Consider the following 21,267-nt stretch of genomic DNA (forward strand, 5'->3'; position numbering starts at 1 on the left):
GCCTGGTGCAGTCTGTGGATGTTGAAGTTCTAGTAAACACTTAGTACATGAATGTCTTTGGACTGAGGCCCATGATCATGGCACCAGGAAAGCCCTGTGGGATCCCGAATTGTAAACCAACCTTATCCTTGGGATCCAAAGCAGAGCTGAGGCTGCGACTGTGAATGCGCTGTGTCTCCTAGCTCAGTTTTCTTGTCTCAGCTAGAAGTTCCATGTAAAAGCAAGTGTTCTAGGAGGTTCCATCCCATGATTCTGATCTGGTGCAGGATTTCTGAACAGGGAAGTTAGATTAGATTAGATTGGAGTGGGATTAGAATGGGAAACACACAAAAACTCATACTATGGGCAGGCCTTTAATTTAAGCACTTGCTGTCCAAACTGAGCATTGAGTTCAGCTAGTGAGGTAGAAAGGGGGCTGGGGTGGTATTTTGGGCAGGTAAAAGCTGTTTCATAGTCTTGTGCATTTGAAAACTCCGGAGATGGTTATCGTTCTTGTGTTTAGAGGCCTCACCTTTCGGGGGAAGCATCTCCACCTTTATCTCATCCCATATCAAGCAGGTCACCATGAATAATTGTAGCTATAGGGTTTTTTTCTTACTCCTGATTTGCTAGAATTCACATCAGATCACACAGCTGAGAAAGACCCTTGGTTTATTTGGACATGTTGCTGATAGTATCTCTTTGCATTAATGATTTTGTTGCTGATAATATCTCTTTGCATTAATGATTTTATTCTGGATATCCAGAGGGACAGAAAAAGATGAGTAATGGGGGGATTACAAAATAAATCTACAGTAAAAACTAAAGCAAACTGCTTCTCTTCTTTACCATTATGAAAAAGAAGTAAAGAAATATTTCAACAGTTATGTCAAACAAGAAGTATTAATTTTCCTCAAATAATTAAGGGTATGTTTTTAACATTGGTCTTGATGTAAAAAGCTGAAATATACTTTTGGTTGTTGGTATCCGTTTGCTTCTAGTTAAATGAAGTTAAGTAGATTCAGGTCAGGATTTTTGGTTTTGCTTTGGAGCTTTTGTTCTCCCAACTCTTTTTCCTTAAGTAGATGATCAGGTATCATTTGAAAATGTGTTTTGGGTGGTGGCATACTAAGCAGGTCTTTGATAACTCTTCCAGAACCCGAGGCTCACGTGCTCCTGAGTTGCTGTGAATGGCCCCGGCACTCCTGACCACCCTTCCGGGTAGGATGTCACTGAGATCCCTGAAATGGAGCCTCCTGCTGCTGTCGGTCCTGAGCTTCCTGGTGATGTGGTACCTCAGTCTTCCCCACTACAATGTGGTAGAACGCGTGAACTTGATGTACTTCTATGAGTATGAGCCCATTTACAGACAAGACTTCCGCTTCACACTTCAAGAGCATTCGAACTGCTCTCACCAAAACCCATTTCTGGTCATCCTGGTGACCTCACACCCCTCAGATGTGAAAGCCAGACAGGCCATTAGAGTTACTTGGGGTGAAAAGAAGTCTTGGTGGGGATATGAGGTTCTTACATTTTTCTTATTAGGCCAACAGGCTGAAAGGGAAGACAAAGTGTTAGCATTATCCTTAGAGGATGAACACCTCCTTTATGGCGACATAATACGACAAGATTTTTTAGACACGTACAATAACCTGACCTTGAAAACAATTATGGCATTTAGGTGGGTAACTGAGTTTTGCCCCAACGCCAGGTACATCATGAAGACAGACACTGACGTTTTCATCAATACTGGCAATTTAGTGAAGTATCTTTTAAATTTAAACCACTCAGAGAAGTTTTTCACAGGTTATCCTCTAATTGATAATTATTCTTATAGAGGATTTTACCAAAAAACCCATATTTCATACCAGGAGTATCCCTTCAAGGTGTTTCCTCCCTACTGCAGTGGGTTGGGTTATATAATGTCCAGAGATTTGGTGCCAAGAATCTATGAACTGATGAGTCACGTAAAACCCATCAAGTTCGAAGATGTTTATGTTGGGATCTGTTTGAATTTATTAAAAGTGGACATTCATATTCCGGAAGACACCAACCTTTTCTTTTTATATAGGATCCATTTGGATGTCTGTCAGCTCAGACGCGTGATTGCAGCCCATGGCTTTTCTTCCAAGGAAATTATCACATTTTGGCAGGTTATGCTAAGGAACACCACATGCCATTATTAATTTGACATTCTACCCAAAGCCTAGAGAAGGGAGGGATACTTTGTGGAAAACGTTAAAGTTAGACTATGAAATCTCCAATGGAAAACTCATGGGAAGGTCACTGTGTGGCTTACACGGAACTGAAACTCATGAAGAGGCTATAGGCTGGAGACTGGAGGGTTGTACTTGACCTGTGGTTTATTTTGACAACAATCAAGTCAGGCCTTTTAAAGATGATATTCAGAGGAATTAAACATCTTACAAAGGAATGGGAGGTTTTTGTTCATAAAACTCATAGGACCAAACAATTTGAACGTCATTCTGTAGATTAAAACTTCTTAAGTGGGTTTCATTGAATTATAAACTCATTTGTCCATAACAACAAAGCAGTGTGGAGTATTATTCATTGAACAATCTAGTCAGTTCAGGGTTTTGTGTATATCTTACATGGATTACAGTTTTTTTAAATATATAGTTCTGTGTAAAACAACTGAAGTTATACTGAACAAAATTTCATCTCTTTTTGGTCATTCGGAAGGTACTTCAGGATGTTGCAGTATTTCAGTTATCAATTATTATTTAATATTACTTAAAGTTTTGCACTTTTATGGGTGTTTGAATGTTATGGTTGTTTCAGTATTGTATAAACAGAATAGTGAAAAATCACTCTGTATTTAAACTTCTTTTCCAGTTACTTCACTGATGAGTTTATTATGACTAGCTCCATTAATGTGTAGATATTGGTCATTATTGCATATCAGTAATCTCTTGAACTTTGATAAATATTTCTTCGTGGTAATATAGAGAAGAATTAAAGCAAGAAGATCTGAATTACTGTCTTGTTTTTAAAAATATAATCCCTGGTGTTTTCAGATGTCACTTCATCTGTCTCATTGTTCCACCGGGAAATTAGGAGTAATGTAGAATGCCAGGCAGCATGTTTCCTTTTGGAAAGGACTCTGAAGCCAAAAAGAAAAGAGAGAACGTGATGGCCAGAATGTTATGAAAGGAGTGTCATATTTCAGTGCTTGAGCTGGAAAGAGAAGACTAAAGATTCAAGTTGCATTGTTAACGGCTCCGTGTTTTTTTCTCATTAACAATCAGTTTGAGAATAAAAAGGAAAAAAAAAAAAAAAAACCACTGCTGCTATTGTTATTAGTTTCACATCAAGAGGAAAGCCCTATTATGTGGTCTAAAATCAAGTCTGATTTCCATGTCATGGAGAAGCACGTTTTTTCATAGGAGTGGTGATGTAGGTCAGCTTTGACCTGCTAGTTGGTCCAAGAGGAGCACTCCTTGCCCCCGCCCCACCCCGTATTCTTGGGATTGTGCAATTTCCCATTATGCCTGATATGGGACAAGTGATTCCTTTTTTCTGGATTACATGATGGCGAAAGATCAAATCTGTTGGCAGAAAATATGAACTTGAAAATATATAGTCAGCTCTTGAAATACTCATATATTTATAATTCTCCTATAAGAAAACCTTAATTTCAATTGGAACCATTATAATGTTTGATTCTTTATAACAAGGCTATTTCCATTTCCCTCCTCTCAGACCTGATCCAGTTACAATAAAATCAATTAAATGAAATACTCTGTGGAATCAATCTATGCCCTTGCTAATTCCCATCCATAAGGGAGTTACTTTCTTTTTTTTGTTTTTGAATTTTATTTATTTTTATACAGCAGGTTCTTATTAGTTATCTATTTTATACATATTAGTGTATACATGTCAGTCCCAGTCCCCCAATTCATCCCACCACCACCACCCACCCTCCGGGAGTCACTTTAAGACACAGATGGTGGGTATTTTTGTGGTAGGATTAGATTTGATCAAATTTGCGTAACTTAATATTGGTGTTTGGGAAGCTAAGTCAAAGAATTTACAAAGGGAGAACTTTTAAATAAAAGATAACTTCCCCTCACTTTAAGATGAGACCAAAAAAAGCAGTAAATTGTGAGTAATAATTGCCAGTTTTAGAAGATTGTTCCTTTTCAACTACAGATTGGTGCTTAAGAGATCTCTAAAGAGTTAAATGATTATGGAAAACATTGAGGTTGGGTCGTTATATTTTTTGTTTTTAACTTCATGTTTGCTTTCAAGTAGTATTAGTCAGCTGTGTTATTAAAATCTTGGCCTCTGATGTTTAACCACATCAATAGCACCTTTTATTTTAACTGGTAACAGAGTTTAATACAGAGCCTAACCTTAGGCTGCTTCTTTTCTGCCATCCACAGCCCTGCCACATCCCCATGGCCTTCCATGCTCTCTGCCTCACTCGTTTACTTTGCTTGCCTGTAAGCATCGAGTCTGTGACCCCAGCATGTTAGCCTTTGCCAGATTATGCTGCAAGAACAGCTCCCAGATCTCAGAGGTTGACAACAGCCACGTGTTCTTTTCATCCACACCGCACGCCGCTGGTTACCCGCCTTGGCTACTGTGTGTATCTTCTCACCTCAGGGTCCCAGCTGAAGGGCAACGCCCGTTTGGAACATGCCATTCTTGTAGAGGGAGAGGAAAAAGAGCTGGTGGAAACACTAGCATCTATATCCACTGACCAAAGCAAAGCCCATGCCAAGCCCAGTGTCTGTGGCGGGGTGGGGCAGGGATTTGGTCTCACAGGAAGTAGTGCAAAGTCATTTTTTGGCAGCCAGGAATATTTTGTTCTTTTACAGGGTGGGGAAGGAATAGTTGGGTACAGTAATCTGCCACACCTAGTGCATGAAAGGGAAAAGGGGCTCAGGGACCTGGATTCTGAGTCTGGCCCCAGTGCATCAGAGGTTTTCTGGCTCACTTGGAGCTGGTGCTTTGAGCCCTTCCCTGAGAGGGCTGCCCTTTCACCCTCCTTAATCTTTCCCTAGCTCTATGCTAAATGGTCTTGGCATTATCATGTTCCCATCGACTCGCCAGATGAAGAGCGGCCAGAGCTGAGCTATTTATAACAGTATTTCTGAAGTGTGAGGTTGGGGATAAAGCTCTTTTCTCTTGGCGTCTGGTAGGCAATTATTGCAGGATGGAGGGAGAGGGGAAGGGTGAGTATGAGAAATGTGGCAGGCCCATCTGACGTCTTTGGGGTTCTTTTAATCCACTGGGAATTAATCTTTATATTAAGCCAGCTCCTCTGGATTTTGTGTGAGCTATTAGAACCCTCTCACAGTCTCCATCAGCTGCTTGATTATCCCACGTGTAGTTAATATAGGACCAAACCTTTAAGGAGTCAAAACAGGTGACGTGTTGATGGATGTGTTGGTAGGAGATGGAAGCAAGCGTGGGAAATGGGCCCCGAAAGCCAAGAGGCAGTTTGAGTGGGCAGTCCCTTGGCAGAATTTGTGCCCAAGGGAAGAGCCGACTCATGGGTCTTGTAAAGTCAAAGGAGGGCCCAACAAGGATGGATACCGTTGCTCTGTATTTAAGGTAAGTGATGGAAGCACAAAACTTGCGCTTAGTCTCTCCTCACATGTGACCCTTTCTTCGCATTTGCAAGCCTTACCCTTCCTTTAGGTTTCAATGAATAATGTCTAAAATGTCTGCCAACTTAGCCCTTTTTATGTTTTACTCTCACCCCTTAGAGTAAAACATGGGAGGGAGGGTGGAGGTTAGCACTACTTACGTTTCCCCCTTAACCCCCTTTGAGACATTTCCCAGATAAAAAATCAAGGCCCCTCGTGGTGAGTTAACATCATTCTCTTAAAAGGCTGCAGCAGCTGCAGTGAAGGTTTTAAATAACACTCTTCCCCCTTCTCCCCCTTCTTCCCCCTTTCTCCCTGTAGAAACCGTACAGAAACAAGCAGGAGGAGAAAAATACCAAAACGTTAACAGGAGTTCCCTCTCAATGACTTTGCTCCCTTTAAGGTACCTTTTATTACTTCATTCTCAACAACAAGGATGAATTGCTTTTATAACATAAATGTTTTAACTATGTGAACAAATTTAGGTAAAGGTAAAAAGCAGAGTCAGAAGGTGTTGTGGGAAAAGGCTGGCGGGGGACAGGGTCAAAGGCTGGCTCACTGCTGAGCTGCCAGCCCCTTCTGCGCCCTCCCGCTTTTTCCCGCAGCAGACTCTTGTGAACCAGTCCCTGCCAGTGGGACCCCGAGTGAAACCACACAACTCTGATTGGGACTTGAACCACTGTTAGTTAAAATTGCTCACTTTGTGTCAGGACTTGCTGAAGCTCAGGTTCTTTGTGTCTCATCGCAGAAAGAATTCAGAGACAAAGTGAAAGGTAAGAGGTGGATTTATTTAGAGAGAGAGCATATTCCATAGGCAGAATGTGGTCCGTCTCAAAAGGCTTGAGAGCAACCCCAGGGCATGGGGTCGACTCAGAAAGGGAGAGCAGCCGTGGGAGAAATACACTCCATAGACGGAATGCGGACTGTCTCAGAAGGTGAGAGCGCCCCGAGGTTAGTTTTTGTGGGCCGTGGAGTTTCATAGGCTGACTACAGTGGGGGGATTATTCCACCTATTTTGGGGAAGCGGCGGAGATTTCCAGGATTGGGGCCACCGCCCACTTTTTGGCCTTTGATGATCAGCGTCAGATGTCATGGCGTGTCATTTAGCGTATGCTAGTGTATTACAATGAGTGCATAATGAGGCTCAAGGTCTGCTGGGAGTCAGATCTTCTGCCATCTCGGACCTAGTCGGTTTTAGCCAGTTTATGTCATATCTTCAAAGGCTCTTGTCATTCTTTTAAAGGTTGTGCCCTGGCCCCTTCCTTCCTGTTTCACAGGGGATGTCTGCCTGTGGCCTCCTGTGTTCCTCCCTCATTAAGAAAAAAAGGAGAAAGCCTCCTTTTCCTTGATAAGATGTTCTGCCTACGCTGCTGGAATCTGCAGCTAGCATGGTGATCCCATGAGCCTAAAGGCCAAGGCAGTGGGCTGAGGTGGTGAGCCTGGGCCCACATTCTTCTAGACCCTTTGGGTGTTAAGTAACCACACACATTTGGATGTCGTGGGTCCGGTGGTCAGTTCCTCACAGCTGGGGGAACCTAACTCCAGGGACGTAAGAACAGTTTCCCTGACTGGAGCCGTTGTGCCCATGGTGAGTGGGGAGGTGTGAGGAGATGAATCAAACTCTCCTCCAGGGCAGAGAGAAAACAGCTGGTTCGTGACCCGGGAGCTCTGAGGCTCTGACTTGGATCCCGCTGGGGGATGGTGCCCCGCCTGCGAGCAGCCCACAGGGACGCGGTGGACACTCCTCTCTGGTCGGTGCCCGCCATGCGTGTCGTGTAGCGGGTCTGCAGTTGCACCCGCGGGGGGGCAGAGCGGGGAACAGAAGGCCGTGGGAGGGAGCCCTGAGCAGTCAGTACCTGTCTCACCTGTGGAGCCGGGTCTTCTCATTTGGGAGAAGAGAAGCCAGGGCCACATCTCTTTGCCTTTCATGGTTTACTGCCTGCCTATCATCCGAGAAGGTTTGTGTCACGATCTTGGCACAAAGTAGTTTCAGAGTCTGATGGTAACGCCATTCACTCTGCCCTCTTTGTAAATGAGAAGCTGGAAAATCTCTGGATTTTGGTAAATTCACAATGAAATGACCGGAGAGCACCCAGGTCTAGCTGTTCTTCCGTGCCCCGAGGCTGCTATAATTACTTTCAATTTATTTATTTATTTATTTTTGGCTGTGTTGGGTCTTCATTTCTGTGCGAGGGCTTCCTCCAGTTGCGGCGAGCGGGGGCCACTCTTCATCACGGTGCGCGGGCCTCTCACTATCGCGGCCTCTCTTGTTGCGGAGCACAGGCTCCAGACGCGCAGGCTCAGTAGTTGTGGCTCACGGGCTTAGTCGCTCCGCGGCATGTGGGATCTTCCCAGACCAGGGCTCGAACCCGTGTCCCCTGCATTGGCAGGCAGATTCTTAACCACTGCGCCACCAGGGAAGCCCTATAATTAGTTTATTAAAAACGAAGTGTCTCAAGGTTTCAGGACAAAAACTGTTGAAAAGCCATAAATGACTAATTTGGTGTTCAAAGGTCAAGTGATCATCAAGCCTGTCTCTTAGCTCAATGAACATGAGGAGGAGGAAAGTAACAACCTCACCTTTGTTACTGAATCTCTTTTTATATGAATCTCTAAAAAATTTTGCACATTGTTTCTCTCTCCTTTAGTGAACCTTAACATAAAAACAGTAAAATTTTTAAAAGTGTTATATAAGAAGAAATTACATTTTGTATTTCTCAGCCTTAAATTTGAAAGCAAGTAGACAGGCAGTTATTATTTTGCCTGCTGAACAACCTCCTTCTTGAGAAACTTCTACTTTTGAGAAATGTCTTATCCACTAACTCCTTCTGCTTGGTTAGTACAGTGTGACCCAAGCCATGAGGATTCTCCCCATCTTAAGATCCCAGTTCCCTGGCGACAGTCACCTGGTCCACTTGACACTACTGGGCAATTGCAGTTCCTCTCAAAGAATTTAGAATTAAGGCTAAGCAGTCTCAGTCTGAGCGTTTTCCCAACTAGGAGATATAAATCTGGGAAATTTTGATATTAGATGTTTTTTTAAAAAATACATTTCATTTTTTAGAGCAGTTTTAGGTTCACGGCAAAATTGAAAGGAAGGAACAGAGATTTCCCATATACTCTCTGCCCCCATGTGCACACTCCCTCCCCCACCATCAACATTCCCCATCAGGACAGGACATTTATTACACTGGCTGTCGCCACAGTGACACATCGTTATCACCGAAAGCCCACAGTTTACACTGGACTTTTGGTGGATTGTCAGTGAGGCTAAGACTGTAATCCCTGAGGAAAGCTTCAGAGCTGGAGTCTTGGGCTCACGGAAGGGAAGTACTTTACAGAAACAGAAAAGGCCCACATTCAGATAAGCCCTTCGCCAGGGCCAGTTCCCCTTCTTCATGGCGGCCTAGGGCCAGGCTGGTGGGCCTGAGGCTCTGCAGGCTTCCCTTCCACCAGACCTCACAGGAAGCAGCAGGGATTCCTATGGATGCCAACCCTAGGCTGACCTCTGTACCAGGTGGGCCTGGAGGGTAAAGGAGTAAGATTGACATTTGGGGGATCCAGTAGCTTCAGGAGTATGGTTTCACATTGCAAATGAAGCCCAGCACCCCTCAACCTCTGCCCCATGCCTTGCATACCAGACTTCTCCACTCTGCCCTTTGTTTCTCAGGCACCCCAGGCCCATGCTGGCCTAGCTGCCTTCATCTCAGCTCTTTACCTGGAGTGTACTTTGCTTTTTCTGGATCTCCATTTCCTCATCTATGAAGAGGGTTAGTAATTCTCATTCTCTTCAGAGTCAGATGATGATTTAAAGATGCTGGGGCCATCAGCCTGGAGAAGAGGAAGCCTTGTGGCAGAGAAAAAACGGTCTTGACCAGAGTGACTCTGGAAGGCAGGACCAAGATAGTGGGAGGAGTGACAGTGAGAGAGATTTTAGTATAGGATCAGAGAAATCCATAGGTAGAGCAGGATGCTTCAGGAAATAACAAATTCCCAACCTTAAAGGAGGTAAAAGAAGCTGGAGAATCCTTTGGTAAAGATGCTGGGAGTGGAGAATTAACAGGACCTGGACTTGAAAAGTCTAGCTCTGAGAGAAGTACTAGCATTAGCTTTGGAGTCACACAGATCTGAGTTCAAGTCTTAGTGCCACCTCTTACTAGCTGGATTACCCTTCTCTCTGAACCTCATTTGCCTTACACATGGCAGGAAGGTAATAAGAGTGTCTGGCTTGTAGTGCTTTTGCAAGAATTTGTTGAAATAGGAGATGGGAGGACTCCACAGGAAGTAGGTGCTCAGTACCTGGGAAATTTCATTAAATCACCATTTGGTTCTAAAGGATGGTTGTAAACAGTGGAGGGCACAATGGGGAGAATATTGCTGCCGCCCCCAGGGCCAGAGTCTGGAAAGGCCGCCAGCAGGAAGACAGACTGGAAGCAAGTAGTATATTCTAAGAAGAGGAACAAGGGAAAAAATGAAGGGGCAATAAGTGTATTGATTTTTTTTTTTTCCCCTGAACTCTCTAATTCTGTTCCACTGCTCTGTAACTGCCTTTCCATCACTGCCATACTATCTTGATTACTCTGGCCTTATACTAAGTCTTAAAATCTGATGATATAGGTCTTCCAACTTTATTCTTTTGCAATGTTGTTTTGACTATTACATGACCTTTGAATTTTCAAGAAAAGTTGGGAATCAGCTTTTCAATTTCTATAAAAGAGTCTTCTAGGCTTTTGATTAGAATTGCATTAAATATAGAAACTGGGGGGAAAGGCTGTTTTTACAATATCGAGTCTACTGATTTATGAATGGTCTACCTCTCCATTTATTTAGATTTTCTTTAATTTCTCTCAGCAATATTCTGAAGTTTATAAAAAGGTAACAATCTTGCATATATTTCATTAGATTTATTCCTAAGTATTTTGTATTTTTTGATGCTATTGTCAATGAGATTTTTTTATAGAGGTATAATTAACATACAGTAAAATGCACAAACTTAAGTGCTCAGTTCAATGATTTGGGGCAGTTTTATACATCTGTACAAACATCACCTAAAACAAGATAGAGAACACTTCCATCATCCCACGAAGGTTCTTAATGCCGTTTTCCAATCAATCTCTACTCCTACCCCACCACCATTACAGAGCAACCACTTCCTGGTCTCTATCACTGTAGATTTAGTCTTGCCGGTTTGGGATTTCATGTAAATGTATTCATGCAGTAGGTATCATTTTGAGTCTTGCTTCTCTGATTGAACATAATGTACTTTACATTAATCCATGTTGTTTTGTGTGTCAGAAATTTCTTTTTATTGCTGAGTATTATTCCATTATATGAGTAAACAGCAATTTGTTTATCCATTTGGGTTGTTTCTAGTTTGGGGCTATCATGAATAAGACTGCTATAAAGATTCTTGTATGAGTTTTTGTGTGTGTATTTATGTTTTTATTTCTCTCTGTAAACACCTAGGAATGGAACTGCTGGGCCATAGGGTAGATGTGTGTTTACTATGAAATGCCGAACAGTTCTCAAAAGTGTTTGTACCATTGTACATTCCTACCCAGTTTTTCTTTTATGGTTTATACTTTTTGTGCCCCACCCAAGAAATCTTTACCTACACCAGGGTGGGGGAGATTTTCTCCTATATTTTCTTCTAGAAGCTTTATGGTTTTAGGTTTTACATTAAGGTATATGATCCATCTCCAATTTAAAATTTTTTTTAAATTAATTAATTAATTAATTATTTATTTATGGCTGTGTTGGGTCTTCGTTTCTGTGCGAGGGCTTTCTCTAGTTGTGGCAAGTGGGGGCCTCTCTTCATCGTGGTGCGCGGGCCTCTCACCATCGCGGCCTCTCCTGTTGCGGAGCACAGGCTCCAGACGCGCAGGCTCAGTAATTGTGGCTCATGGGCCCAGCCGCTCCGCGGCATGTGGGATCCTCCCAGACCAGGGCTCGAACCCGTGTCCCCTGCATTGGCAGGCAGACTCTCAACCACTGCGCCACCAGGGAAGCCCCTCCAATTTAAATTTTTATTCAGAGTGAGAAAGCATTTGAAATTCATTCTCTTTCATGTAAATATCTAGTTGTCTCAGCAGCATTAAAAAAAAAAAAAAAAAGACTTTCCTCATGAGGGAGTGTTTAGTCCATTTATATTTAATGTAATTTTTATATAATTGGATTTCAGTGTACCATCCTGTTACTTACTTTTCATTTTGCACCTCTGTGGCCCCTTCCTTGCCTTCTTTTGAGTTAACTGAGTAGTCACTAGCATTCCATTTAATTTCCTCAATTGCCTTCTTAGCTATTGCTCTTGTTTTTGAAATTATTATTATTATATATATATATATCTATTTTTTGGCTGTGTTGCGTCTTAGTTGCGGCACATGGGATCTTCTTTGAGGCATGTGAGATCTTTTGTTGCGGCACGCAGGCTCTTCGTTGCAGCGCACAGGCTCTTCGTTGCAGCAGGTGGGCTTCTCTCTAGTTGCGGTGTGTGGATTTATCTCTCTCTAGTTGTGGTGCACGGACTCCAGGGCACATGGGCCCTGTGGTTTGTAGCACGTGGGCTCTCTCGTTGAGGTGTGCGAGCTCAGCAGTTGCGGCACGTGGGCTTAGTTGCCCTGCAGAATGTGGAATCATAGTCCCCCGACCAGGGATTGAACCCGCAACCCCTGCATTGGAAGGCAGATTCTTTACCACTGGACCCCCAGGGAAGTCCCTGAAATTATTTTTTTTAATTGATTGCTTTAGAGCAGGGCTTCTCAACCTTTGTACTATTGACATTTTGAGTCAGATAATTCTTTGTGGGGTATGCTTTCTTTGTATTTTGCTTCATTGTGGTCTGCTGATCTTCCTGGTTTTACACATTGATGTTTTTCATAAAATTTGAGAAATTTATGATTTATCTATCTATTTCTTCAATTATTTTTCTGCCCCATTCTCACTCTTGTCTCTTTCTGGTATTTGAGTAACATATAACTTACACTGCTTTATAGTGTCCTACATGTCTTTGTAGAACATGTTCAATTAATTTTCCTTCAATCTTTATTCTTGTCTTTTCTTCAGACTAGGTAATTTGTATTGATCAAGTTTACTCACTTCTTCTTTTGTCATCTCCAAGTTCTTTCATGCCGATCCAGTGAATTTTCATTCCAGTTTTTTTATTTTTCTCTTCTAGAATTTTTATCTTTAATTTTCCATTTCTCTGTTGAGATTCCTTATCTATTTTCTCACTAAGACCATAGTTGCCTTAAATTCCTTGAACGTATTTATTATAGCTGCTGTAAATCTGCTAAGATTAATATCTAGGTGTCTTGGAGTTGACTACTATTGACTGCTGTTTTTTCTTGACTATTGGTCAACTTTTCCTGTTTCTTTACACGTCTGGTAATTTCTCAGTTTTATATTGTACTGGACAATGTGAGTGATATGTTAAAAACCTGTAAATATTCTGGATTCTATTACCTTTCTCTGAAGAGTTTTGATTTTTGTTTTTTGTTCTCATAAGTAAAGTAGTTCAGTTAATTAGCTAACTACCTTGATTATTTTTTTTTCTTTTTTCTTTTTTTTTTTTTTTTTTGCAGGGGGAGTCACGGGGAATGTGTTATGGTTTGTCTCAGCAAATCTGTAAAAGCTTAAGGTGTTCCCAAGCCCCTTCAATTTGTTGCAACTCAACTTCCCTACTCTGTCTTTCTTACGGATCTTGTCCGCACTTGGTTTTAGGCTCAGTTAGGCTAGATCTGAAGTGGGCCTTCATTTAGAGAGTGGTCCTTATTCTTAATACCCAACCTAAGTGTCTCCACCGGATGTCTCTCTACTCTGCTTGGGCCAGAACTTGATATTCCCCAGCAATACTCAGTCTCTAGTGTTTTTATTCCACTCTCAATCCCATAGCAGCCACGTTCAGTTGAGCCTCAGTGCTGGACCCTGCGCACGCGCAGTGAGCCCTCGGCTAAGGACTCATGAGGTGCCCACACGTAGACTTCCGAGCCTCCCCCTCTGTTACAGCTCTCCACAGACTCCAGCCACATTCCGTATCTTCGCTTCAATCTAGCTCTGCTTGGACTCCAGCTTGCGGTGCCACAACCAGAAAAGTGTCGCCTCACAGAGAGCTGAGGTGATCGCGGGGCAGCTTGTGATCCCTTCTCTCAAAGATGCTATCTTACACTGCCTGTTGTCCAAGTTGTCCAGTGCCTGAAAACAGTTGCTTAGCACAGTTTATCCAGTTTTATACTTGTTTATGGTGGATGGCCCTAGTGCAATACCGGTTAATCTGGGAAAGCTGGAAGAGGAAGCCCCTGTAGACTCCTTGAGAGTTTTTGAGTCTTTAGGTGTGAATTGTTCCCGAGGCCCCACTTAAATACTTATTGCCTTTGGATTCCATGAGGCACCACTAAAATCCTTATATTAAAGTCCCCTTTCTGTTGTTACCATAAAAAAAACAAATAGATTGTCACTAGTGTATTTCTAAAATAAAACAGGAGGAGGGAAAGAGAGAGAATATAACCCATCACTGAAGTGAAGGTAGGGTGTTTGTGGCTCTTGCTTCCTACTTCTCTGGATCTGTGGTTGGTGTTGGAAATGTCCATAATTCTTACTCTAATCCAGATAACATATATTCATCCTGAAATCTCTAATCACATCCTTCATTTTATGTTAGAAATTTTCTATCCAGAGAAAGGAGTGGAAGACCAGAATTTGCAGACTGCACATTCTACTCTGGCTATCAAATATTATTCTTAATGAGAAGGAGAAAAATAATCCAAGGCCTCATTTTTCTGCTTTGTTACACCCAATTCCAAATTCAGCAATCTGGTGATTAACTTTTATTGTTCTTCTTCTAAGTTCCAAGTGCTGTTCACATCTAAGCATTTCATCTTTAGAATACTTAAAAATAGTATTACATGTGTACATGTGTGTGTGTATATATTTCCCTCTGTCTCTAAATTCCACACTCTTCCTTCCTGAATCTTGTGAAAACCTTTGCAGATGGATATTCTCTTCTGAACACTTTTCTCAGAGGTGTGTCATGTCATGTTGCTGGAGTTTACATGTGTGTATAGCTAGTTATCACCTAATACTGGTTACACTATATAAACTTTGTTGCTGTGGTATAAAGCTGGGATAAAGGTTGCGTTAACACTAAACAATTTTTACTGCATACATTTGTATACTTTTAAAAAAAAATAAGTTTATTTATTTTTGGCTGCGTTGGGTCTTCGTTGCTGCGCGCGGGCTTTCCCTAGTTGCAGGGGGCGGGGGCAACGATGCAGTGCGCAGGCTTCTCACTGTGGTGGCTTCTCTTGTTGCAGAGCGCGGGCCCAGTAGTTGTGGTGCACTGGCTTAATCGCTCCGCGGCATGTGGGATCTTCCTGCACCAGGGCTCAAAACCGTCTGCCCTGCACTGGCAGGTGGATTCTTAACCACTGCGCCACCAGGGAAGTCCCCAAAATATACAAATTTATCTTGCTTTGAATCGGAGCCAGGCTTATTCCTATTCCGAATGAGAGCACCTTAAGTCTCGATATCTCCTATATCTCTTGTTTCTGTTACGCTTTTGTCTTATCCTCAGGCCATGAACTGTTTTTCTGCTTTCTATGTGGAATCCCAACTTAACAGCCACTCCAACGTAAAAGCATTGAAAAATTAGAAAATTCCAGCACAGACATTAGAATGTAAAATGAGTTTAACCAAAAGAAAAAGAATAGCAGCAGCTCTATGTATAAAGTCCAATAGCTTTAAAAAAAAAAAAAAAAAAAAAGTCCAATAGCTTTAATGTGTTTATTTTTGCTTTAATCTTGTCATCAAGGGTGAATTTTTAGCTGTTCATTTTGTATACAACACAGAATCAGTGATAGCATGAACACATTGGTCTCTACAATGCTGAATCTACCCCTAGCACACATCCAAGGGACCTGAGACACGCGCCATGCATCTTGAATGACCGTGCACTGCCGTATACTCTGAGCTCAACATCAAATTGACATTTTAACTTTTTTTCAAATGTCTCTTAGAGACAAATATAGACTAGTAGGTATAAAAACCTCTGAAGAGTACCAAGAGTAATGAGGTTTTGCCAAGGTTTTGTTGTATTTTGTGGATAGTTTTCAGGGACTAACTTACCAGACAGTCTGATTGATTTGAGCAGTCATTCTGACCCATGGTTTAATTATTAAATACAATTGGGAGATTCCTAAAAGAAAGCATTGTCTAATATCTTATGGATCCTGCTATCTTTTTATAAACAAATAACATCTTATGATTTTTAAAATAGCAAGAAAATGCTGATGGAAAATTTTTCATGATGTTAAAATAGGTATAGTAAATGCATATACAAAGTCACTGTTTCAAAATTCAGCAGGGAACAAGAGCAGAGCTTTTGAGATATACCATTCATGAAAAATACTTCTCGGTTATGTGGGGTTTTTTCTCTTACTCCCTCCAACCCGCCTTTCCTTCCTTAATAACTGGACTCCTCCTATGGTTTTAATCTTAACAAATCAGAAACTGGCTTGACTTAATTTGCATTTCTTGTTGTATGTTCTCGTGATTAAAAACAAAACAACAAAAATTCCACTGCTGACCACAATGAGATATTCCCAATCTCTTATTCACTCTCTGTTATTCTAATTCAATAGAATTCTAATATAATTTGGCAAAAGCTAATATTACTTGGATAAAGAAGCAATTGGAATAAACAGAAAGAGATGTCTAGGGAAGATGACCAGCCAAAGATTTTAGAAAGAAGTGATGGCTTCTGTGGTTAAAAATAAAAGTCTGGCATTTAGTTTTGCTTTGCTATGCAGAAAATAGATGTTGCTATTCTTGTTCAAGATATAAAGCTTAAATTCCATGCCTAGAACCTGGAAAGTCTAAAGTAACTATGGATACCAAATTTATGCTTTTTAAAAAAATCTGGCATTTAGTCTTCACAATTAAGATCAAGAAATAATTGTATTCCTGAAATATGTTCATTTTCTATATAATAAATTTGCTAATTTACATAATCAAGGAACACTGATGATAAAAACTCTCAGTTCTGGGTTCTCATTTGGGACATGAAGTTGGTACATAGCCTCTTGGGAACAAAAATAAAAACAAGCCATGGAGAGATGTTCTCAGTGTTCCCTGTTTGCCTTTGCTGTAATTCTCTCCTTCCTCCAGAGGACCTTGTAGAGAGAGACACCCTGGCTTGAATCATACCACTGCTGAGCCCTTGCATGGCTGCTGTCCCAGTGATGGCTCCTCACTGGGACAGCCCTACCCCTGCCCTGGTACCCAGAGGCTCCCTGTCTCACCTCCCCACTCCATCCTTGGGAAACTAGACGACCTAACGTGGAATAATTATCTGATGCAGTTTGCTTGCGTGTGGGCAAGATATTCCGAATCTGTTACCATTCACTGTCTTTTAAGTGTAGGAGAGAATGACTCTAATTCTGCCCTGTCTTTACACATCTAAACCCATTGGAGAAATTCATGAAAGATGCCCATTTTTATCGCATTCAGCCAATACTGAGCATTACGATATCTGTGAAGCCTCCACTGGGCTGTAAGTGCCAAGGCAGGGATGGTGCCCAAGTGCTCACCTCTAGATACACTCCCTTAGGTGACCTGCACTTGGCATATGGTTGGTGCTCAAAAAAGTAATAATAACAATAATAATAATAATGGAAAGAATATACAAGCCGATTTACTTATAGCAAAAATAGTGTAAAGAAGTTCACAAAAAAATAGTGGCTTTCTCAATTAAATCTGTTCATAACGTAGATCAATGTTTTATGAATCCAATGATGCTTTTTTTTTTTAAACTTGTATATTTGGTATATAGGAATTATGTATATGAACATAGTTCACACTGGGGTGTTTTGGAATGAACTGTTTCATTACTATTTTTCAGGCTTGTTAGAATAATCATTCCTCTTAACTCTAAAATGTCATCGTTTTTTGCTTTTGTTTTCTTTTTCCCGGCTGACCAAGGAGGCATTGCAAAATAGATTTCAACCCTTTATAATCTGAACTGAAATTATGTGAGTGCTATAAATCAAAGCCACTGGCTTTAGTAACTGACAGAGTAAACCAAAAACAATGCTGTAGATGTCAGTGTTTCAATGTGAACATGTATTTCTGACAAAATTTTAAAAAGGCAAACACTGCTTTCTAAAATAGGAGCAAAAGTTATTGGATCTTCTCCAATTCTGTATTTATTACTCCATTTTTCTGAATATATGCCTGAGATAAAGGGAAATCAAGATGAAAAATACATAGACTGGTTGTAGTCTTGGAGCCTAAATAGGGGGAGTATTCTTGCTTAATATCCCATGGTTATAGTTTTTTCCCATGTAGCCAGATTTATATCTTTTCATTATTACACTAAGCAGTCACTGTTTGTCTCTGCATATACTGAGACAGATGGGGATATAAAACGTGCACAAGAGACATCATTCTCTTCAGTTAGAGATGTCTAATACAACATTTCTACAGGATTAAAAAAAAAATTATATGAGCAAACATGACCCTTTTCATTATATGGAAAACTCTCTAGGAAGCAGGAACATTAAATAACCCTGTGCTTTGTCTTTGTGAAATCGTCTGTTTTAAATTGAATACTCACTGGTATTCATGTTGGCATTTGGAAAATTACCAGTTTTAAAACTCGCTCCCAGATGTAGCTGTGACTGTGTTCATCTGACTTTAGTTTTATTGGGGCACTCTAAAATGGAAGGTCTATCATTTAGTCTCTCTTACTAAAAAGGGGTATTCCCTCCTTGAAAATGCACAAATTCTAAGGATTCAGGGTAAAACGATGTCTAGCATTTGGAAAGTAAACAGTACCTAGGACAGTAAAAGTGGTTTAGGAGAACAGTAAATAAGACCACATGTATCTATTTTCACTGGGAAAGAATGGAATAGGGATTGTAATTTTACTAACTTTACAAATAACTCAGAATTCATTCTTACTTCAGTGTTATCTCAACTTCAGAAAGAGCACAAATATCAGAAAGCATGATTCACGATGTAATAAAATGTCTTAATTTAAAATATTTTATATTATTCTTCGATTTTTGTCTTGTATACTTTATTTTTTTAATTAATTAATTAATTATTATTTTTTTTTTTAATGAAACTCTCTAGGAGTTAAGCCAGCATTTTTTAAAATTTATTTATTTTTGGCTGTGTTGGGTCTTCGTTTCTGTGCGAGGGCTTTCTCTAGTTGGCGGCAAGCGGGGGCCACTCTTCATCGCGGTGCGCGGGCCTTTCACTATCGCGGCCTCTCTTGTTGCGGAGCACAGGCTCCAGACGCGCAGGCTCAGTAGTTGTGGCTCACGGGCCCAGTTGCTCCGCGGCATATGGGATCCTCCCAGACCAAGGCGCGAACCCGCGTCCCCTGTATTGGCAGGCAGACTCTCAACCACTGCACCACCAGGGAAGCCCCTAATTAATTTATTTTTATTTATTTATTTGGCTGCACTGGGTCTTGGTTGTGGCACATGGGATCTTCGTTGGCGTGTGCAGGATCTTTCGTTGCGGCATGCAAACTCTTAGTTGCGGCATGTGGGACCTAGTTCCCTGACCAGGAATCCAACCTGGAGCCCCTGTATTGGGAGCGTGGAGTCTTAGCCACTGGACCACCAGGGAAGTCCCTGTCTTGTATATTTTCTTGAGAATGCTTTTCTTTACATTCTGACTTTGATCTCACTGGAAATTAATTTTGCATTTTTTTAAAAAAATGTTCCAAATTATTTTGCTTAAATGTTATTCTACCTGTGCCATCAGTCCTAAGAAAAGGAGCTTTAGAATTGTGTTTGTTAACATGTAAGCAAAGCATTAGCCAATACTCTGAATGGGAAGCCTTGAATCTCAATAGGTGAAAAGTGGGGAAAACTGCCTTCTACAGATGTATGTACAGATGTCAGCAATTGCTATTAAATACAACCTATGCAGGTAAAAGTTTAATAATCTAAATTTTTGATAACCTACTTTTTATGTTTTTAATGTCTGAGTATCCTAAAGGTTTTCTCCACCCCCCCACCTCCCCCAATTCCTTGACTATTACTTCTACCTTTGTTTCTGCACGAACACATTTTAAATTATGCATTGTCTAATTAATACAGGAATATGTTGAGATACTGCATGACATCACACTTAACCTCTGAATTTCTTCATGACAAAAGGTGATGGGAGAGTGTGGCTGAAACTTGGGCCCTTTCCTATGGAGGCAGAGACCCAGGCAGACTCCCCTGCCCCCAACCCTCCCCACAACCACAATCTGCCATTGGAGCCCTCATAGTAATCCGCCTGTGCTCAAACCTAGGGACTCTGGTCCTTGGAGGTTTTGAGATTAATTTGGATTTGGCAAATGTCAGAGGGGATTATAATGCCAGATTATAGGATTTCTAGAGTAAATGGAACCACATCTCTAAATGTAATCTACACTTTTGCTACTTGCTTGCTTTTTGGTGGAGTTTTGAACTGTGCAAATGCTTATAATGATCTGCTAAAATGAACAGTTACTCCATGTTTTCTTCTAAGTCCTTAACTTGTATTTACTGAAATGATTGTACAAATGATGGTGTGGTTACTACTAAACACATAAACATGATCATAATCAACCCTTGGTTAAACAGTTTGCAGCTTAACAGTAGTAAAAATAAAAAATAATGGACAAAGCATCAACATTATTAAGAATTAGAAAATAAATTTACATACTAGAAAACAAGTTTAGAGTCACATATCTAACGGAAGCCTTATAGTGTCAACTGTCACTTGCCCTTTGCAATCTGCCACCTAGTCTAAGTGATTTTACTTTCTGTTTTATACTATTCTGGATAACAACCAGAGGGAGGGTGTATTCCTAAATACTGGATAGAATTTTAAGATAATGACTTTATCCTAAATTCACTTTGTACCATATTTCTGACTAGATTTGCTTCCTCTGTGATTTGGGGATTCTCTCTCCAAATAACTTGCCAAACTTAATTATATATATATAAAATGTGAAAGGTGGGACAACATGGGACAGGGATTTCAGAAAGGATAAGAAAAGAGAGTAAGTGTAAATAGTTTACATTTCCATTATTATACAATGGATACATAATTTTTAAAAATCTAGTTAGAATTTAAAAAATGAATGAATACCAAATATGCCATTCCCCCTTTTCTATTATTTTAAATATTTTTTTTTACTCTCACATAGTGATAAAATGTAAAAATATTTATTTTGATTCCATCTGGAAAGCAAAGATAACTTCAAAAAAGCAACTGAAAGCCCTTGGAACAAATTTGAGAAATCCCTAGCTATGGCAAGGCTCTTGCTTATTATTCACGTAAAAAGAAGGGAGCCCATGTTTAGAGTTTCAAGCAGGATTGTTGGGCTTCTGCTATCAATAAAATTAGATTAAATCATACTATTTCTTAATACTGCTTTCACTAACAAATCAGTCTCTTCCGTGAAAGAATTAGTGCTGCTAAATTGCAAACTATACTGCAACTGCTAAGAGTCATAGTGAATGAGAAAACAGTAATATTTCCATATAGCAGAATTTCCCGAAGTGGGTGCTGTGGAACATGAGCTCCTTGGAGTGTTACTAGGTGTTACGCAAAAAAGTTTGCGTGGTCAGATTAATCTGGAAAACACTGGAATTACATTTGTGGTGTTTATTTATTTCCCCTGGAG

The 21,267-nt window shown here is 40.7% G+C and overlaps 1 protein-coding gene across 3 annotated transcripts in view; it reads left to right on the plus strand.

Annotated features, from left to right (window-relative positions):
* B3GALNT1 (beta-1,3-N-acetylgalactosaminyltransferase 1 (Globoside blood group)) overlaps positions 1 to 21,267 on the plus strand; it is a 646,348-nt gene that overhangs the window by 29,425 nt on the left and 595,656 nt on the right. For all 3 annotated transcript variants that reach the window (XM_082394182.1, XM_082394180.1, XM_082394181.1), the window contains 2 exons: positions 1,136 to 5,562; positions 5,919 to 6,000. In XM_082394182.1, coding sequence (XP_082250308.1) covers positions 1,170 to 2,165 — 996 coding nt within the window. In that variant the 5' untranslated portion in view covers positions 1,136 to 1,169 and the 3' untranslated portion in view covers positions 2,166 to 5,562; positions 5,919 to 6,000. The remainder of the gene's footprint in view (positions 1 to 1,135; positions 5,563 to 5,918; positions 6,001 to 21,267) is intronic.

This window comes from Balaenoptera borealis, assembly GCF_965194805.1.
Source record: "Balaenoptera borealis genome assembly, chromosome: 5".
Taxonomy (NCBI): domain Eukaryota; kingdom Metazoa; phylum Chordata; class Mammalia; order Artiodactyla; family Balaenopteridae; genus Balaenoptera; species Balaenoptera borealis.